This window comes from Lycium barbarum, chromosome 8, assembly GCF_019175385.1.
Source record: "Lycium barbarum isolate Lr01 chromosome 8, ASM1917538v2, whole genome shotgun sequence".
NCBI classification, from domain to species: domain Eukaryota; kingdom Viridiplantae; phylum Streptophyta; class Magnoliopsida; order Solanales; family Solanaceae; genus Lycium; species Lycium barbarum.
Window position 1 is genome coordinate 20,189,741 of NC_083344.1, and position 5,579 is coordinate 20,195,319.

Consider the following 5,579-nt stretch of genomic DNA (forward strand, 5'->3'; position numbering starts at 1 on the left):
CTGAACTGTTCTGATACCAATTTTGTCACGACCCGACGAGGGGCCGTGACGGATACCCGGGGCTAACCACCGAGCACCACTCGTTCTACTACTCATCATGCTCGCTAAACGTTCTTTTATCAAATTCATACACAAATCATAAGAAAATCATTTTTCATTTGAGAACATAGATACTTTTATAGACATAAGTCTTTCGGCTATCAAAATAATATATATATATATATATACATACAGTAGTGACCCCATGAGACCCTGCGTATCTACGTGCCTCTACTAGAGTGCTAGACATACGGACGGGACAGGACCCCGTCGTGCCCAAAATATACATATGTACACAAAATTCAGCTAACAGCTCCTACGAGTCTGGATCAAGCTCACCTCCCTGTCTACCTGTGGGCATTAACACAGCGTCCACAGAAAACGGACGTCAGTACGAACATTGTACTGAGTATGAGAGGCATAACCAATAATAATACGTCAATGAGATAAAGGAAACAACAATAAGGAACAACTGTATCTGACTGTCAATTATAAAGGAAATAATGCATGCTGGCTTACTTCATAATCATCATCATGTCATGTATGCATAAATGTACAAGCTGCCCGACCATATAGGTACGGTGTGATAATCATTATCCTGCGTCCAGGCCTCCCGCGTTCGGGGTACCATCTCATGCCGCCCACTAGTAGTGTCTGCCCATGTCACCTAGACATGGTGTATATGCTGCCCGCCTTAGCGGTGTCTGCCCGGCCATATAGGCGCGGTGTAATATCATCAACATGTGCTCATCATAATGCATGCATAGAAACTCAAAGACAGCTATACTTTATCGAGGTGACGTAAGGTCGTGAACCCTCGATTCCATTATGGACATTTATAAGTATTCTGCCTCACCTTGAAGGAAATAGTATATAAGGTGAGTGTATACAATAAACGACATCATTAACTTTATAGGAACATCATATCATGAACTCTAGAATCTTTAGACTCAAGCTCATCATCATCATTATTGGGCTCGTAATATATATCTCTTATCTCATATAGCTATTCATGAACATAAACTTTTGGTTTTCCTGGAATGTAGGAAATTCTTGAAGAGGAAGGAAAAGTCATGCTATAGGATTCATGCCATTAGAAAGAAAGGACTAGCCTCACATACCTTTTTCGTTTAACTAATCTATCGCTTGTTTGTTCTCCTTCGATGCCCACGTTTCTACCTTCAAGAGAATTCACATCAACATTAGTTAATCGACTATAAGAACGTGTTACCATTTCTAGGAAAAATTGGGTAGCATTTCCTTTGTTTCTACTACTTTCCCGTACTCTATATCAACTCTCAAACATTCATAACAACATCCACAATATCGCAAACAACAATCATCATTCACCCATATTATCCACATTTCGTAATTTCACTCCAACTTCTCCATAATCATAGTCATAGTTTATTATTGCATTTTCTCGCATGTAATACTTATTCCATATTCTAAATGTCGTTCATAACATACTTACAATCACAACATACCAATATTCATAATTCACTCCAAATTACTACTCAACAATGACACTATTCACACATTCATGACCCATTTCCTATATCTTTCTACAATTCAAGTGTTTTTAACTTTCAACGCCTTAAACAACCAAGAATTATCATAAAACTCACCTTAGATAGTGGATGAACAACCCTTGAGTGGGAATTCTCTTCTTGCACAAAAACCCTAGTCCACTTCCTTTGAGATTTCTTGGTGTAGATGAACTTTTATTAGGTCTCATACACTTGATTTCGTGGATTTGGTATAGTTGATCATGGTTTTCCCTTGGTTTCTTGTGGATGAATAATGGAGAAAGTTCTAGAGGTTTCTTGGTGTGTGGAGGAGTGTAAATGAAATGAATTAAATGAGGGAAAGGTCCTTATATTTAACACTTAAAATCTGTCCCGACCGAGATATACGGACCAACATACGGTCCGTACATTTTATATGGGCCGTATGTTTGGCCGTATGTTTGGTCCAGTGAGGTATGATATTCTAGGCTAATTATACGGCCAGACATACGGCCAGTATAATTTATACGGCCAGTATGTAATGCCCAGTTCATCCGAACTCTTTCTCGTTGACTCGTTTGATCTCCAATCCTTATGAAACCTTCTTGACACTAACACCTCAATACCAATCTAAGGGACATTATCACTCTTCTCTAAGATATCATTACGCCATCATTGACCCGTCGCCCATAATGCTTACCCGACACGCAACATATCCCTTACTTTCCTTGACAGCTTTCTACCCTTACGTCAAATGTCTTTGAATCTCGATTAGGATCATCAAATGCTACTTCTTTTTTATCGCAACATCGTATACATCATGCCCTTCGCTATCCTATTCACCGTACGTTAATGGGAAATTTTCCAAGGTGTAACAGAAGGATTGTAGACAAACTAGAATTGAAAGCTCCGATTTACGGAGCGACTAAAATGTAAACTTCCGGCTGGCGGAGCAACTGTAATGTAGAGGCTTCCGGATGGCGAAGCAACTGTATTGTAGAGGCTTCCGGCTGGCGGAGCAAGTGTAATGTAAAGGCTTCCGGCTGGCGGAGCAACTGTAATGTAAAGCTTCCGGCTGGGAGCAAGTGTAATGTAAAGCTTCCGGCTGGCGGAGCAACTATAATGTAAAGTAAAACATTTTGATCGGCGGAGCAACTGTAATGTAAAAGCTTCCGGCTAGCGGAGCAACTGTACTGTAAAGTAAAAATTCTCCGATCGGCGGAGCTGTTGACGAAGTTAGACGGCGTTCCCCGATTGGTGGGGTAATTAGTGTTGTTAGACGGTATCCTTGATTGGCGAAGTTAGTCGACGCAATTAGATGGTATCTCTGACCGGCGAAGTTAGTCGCAGTTAGATTGTATCTCCAATTGGCAAAGTTATTTGACGCAGTTAGATTGTATCTTCAATTGGCTGAGTTAGTCACAGTTAGAGTGTATCTTCAATTGGCGGAGTTAGTCGCAGTTAGATTGTATCTTCAATTGGCGGATTTAGTATTAAGGAACAAGGCTACCACGGGGCCCCCCATCTCTCGAATAATTAACCTTTACCCTGCTTCTGGAGATACCTGCAAATTTAAATGAAACGTTTAGAGATAAATAGGCCAAGATAACAAAATAAAATAGGAGAAGGTTATTTTGGCTCATGGATCTTGTGACGCCTCCACCGGAAGCACGTTTCGATGTCATCTCGTCCTAATTCCCGTCAATCCTATACTCAAAGAAAAATTCTTAGTTTGGGAGGGGGTGTTGATTTGTGTCAATTGTGGCCCTAGCCTTGTCACTTGAATCCTTTGAGCTTCTTCGATTGTGGAGATCTCTGTTCGGAGACTTGGTAGGTGGAAAAGTTCATAAATGCAATTTGAAAGAAAAAAAATATGGTATTTTAGAAATCGGATATGCATGTATATGTACTACGTATAAATGCGATAAAACTCTATCATTTTTTAGATTATGACATGTTCTGAAACGCATTGAGCTTCTCCATTCTGACGCCCGCATCCAAACGGTGTCTTTGCATAGTCTGTTCCTCGGATGACGATTCTTAGTATTCAATCCAAGTGTCGCAATGTCTTTGACGATAAGACCGATCCTAATCTATAGTTACATTACAAATAAAAGGTTTCCTAAGGGTATGACAGAAGCTTTTTAGGTTGCCTACGTATCCCAAATAGGAATCAGGTCTGTACGTAGTTCAGGGGGTACAAATGAAAAGAAAATGATATGTAATGTGATGTGACTGAGCCTGACGCAGGCTGCCTACGTATCCAATCGGAATCAGGTCATAACGTAGTTCAATTACAATAGAAAAGAAAATTAATAAAGGGGCCGAATCCGGTAGGGATTGCCTACGTATCCCACCTAGGGAAATCAGGTCAACTCGTAGTTCCAGTTACATGAAGATAATGTTGTTTGGGGTTTTCTATTACAAGAGACCGGACTCGATGTGGGTTGCCTACGTATCCCACCGTGGGAAGTCAGGTCAGCGTAGTTCTGTTACAATAGAAATGCAAATTAAAACGGAAAAGAAAAAGCTAGCTTGGATGTCTTCAGATGTAGTACTTCTTGATCGAGTCTGAGTTGATGGGCTTCGTGCTCACTTTACCATCCATTTCTGCCAAAATCAATGCTCTTCCTTAAAGCACTCGATGAACCACGTATGGACCTTGCCAATTTAGTGCAAATTTCCCTCTAGCTTCGTCCTGATGAGGAAATATTTGCTTTAAAACCAACTGCCCTGATTCGAATTTCCTAGGCCTTACTCTCTTGTTAAATGCCTTGGACATCCTGTTCTGATAAAGCTGACTGTGACAGACAGCGTCCATCCTTTTCTCATCAATGAGCATCAACTGTTCGTGTCTACTACGTATCCATTCTGCATCATCCAAACCAACATCTTCGATAATCCTTAGAGAAGGTATCTCTATTTCTGCGGGTATCACAGCTTCAGAACCATAGACCAGCATATAGGGAGTTGCTCCTGTGGATGTTCTAGCAGTGGTACGGTAACCAAGCAAAGCATATGGTAATTTTTCATACCACTGCCTGTGACTGTCTATTATCTTCCTCAAGATCTTCTTGATGTTCTTATTTGCCTCGACTTCTCCATTCATCTGTGGTCGATAAGTTGTGGAATTTCAGTGGGCAATCCTAAACTTTTCAAAAGTCTCTCTCATAAGATCGTTGTTGAGATTGGCTGCATTATCGATGATAATTGACTCTGGAATCCCAAATTGGCAAACTATATTGTTGCGAACAAAATTTGCTACCACCTTCTTTGTTACTGCCTTGTACGTTGAAGCTTCGACCCATTTAGTGAAATAATCGATGGCCACCAAGATGAAGCGATGCTCATTTGATGCAGGGGGTTTGATAGGTCCAATCACATCCATGCCCCAAGCGGCGAACGGCCAAGGGGAACCCATTACATTGAGCTCATTTGGGGGAACTCGAATGAAATCTCCGTGAACTTGACATTGATGACACTTTTGTACATAGCGAATGCTGTCTCTTTCCATAGTTATCCAAAAGTATCCCGCTCTCAGAATCTTCTTTGCCAAAGTGAATCCGTTCATGTGGGGTCCACATGTCCATGCGTGTACTTCTTCTAACAACCTCATTGCCTCTGTGGCATCCACGCATCTTAGCAATCCCAGATCTGAAGTCCTCCTATATAGGATTTCTCCGTTAAGGAAGAAGTGATTTTCCATTCTCCTCAAGGTCCGTTTCTATTTGTTAGTTGCATTTTCCGGATATTCTCTCGTCTCGAGCAACTTCTTAATGTCGTAGTACCATGGCTGGCCATCCAATTCCTCATCGACATGCAAACAATATGCTTGCTGGTCATGTATTTCTACCTTGATAGGGTCGATGTAATTCTTGTCCAGATGTTGGATCATTGATGACAATGTCACAAGGGCATCAACAAACACATTTTGGATTCGAGGGATATGCTTGAAGTCAATCTCTCTGAACTACTTGCACAACTCCTTCACGCAATATAAGTATGGAAGAATTTTGACATTCTTGGTGGTCC

General features: G+C 41.0%; 1 protein-coding gene across 1 annotated transcript; it reads right to left on the reverse strand.

The window, feature by feature from the left end:
* Nucleotides 1–4,179: 4,179 nt before the first annotated feature.
* LOC132607745 (uncharacterized) lies at nt 4,180–4,656 on the reverse strand. Its single transcript, XM_060321829.1, has one exon. The coding sequence runs from the start codon at nt 4,654–4,656 to the stop codon at nt 4,180–4,182; it is 477 nt and encodes a 158-aa protein (XP_060177812.1).
* Between the last annotated feature and the right edge of the window lie 923 nt (nt 4,657–5,579).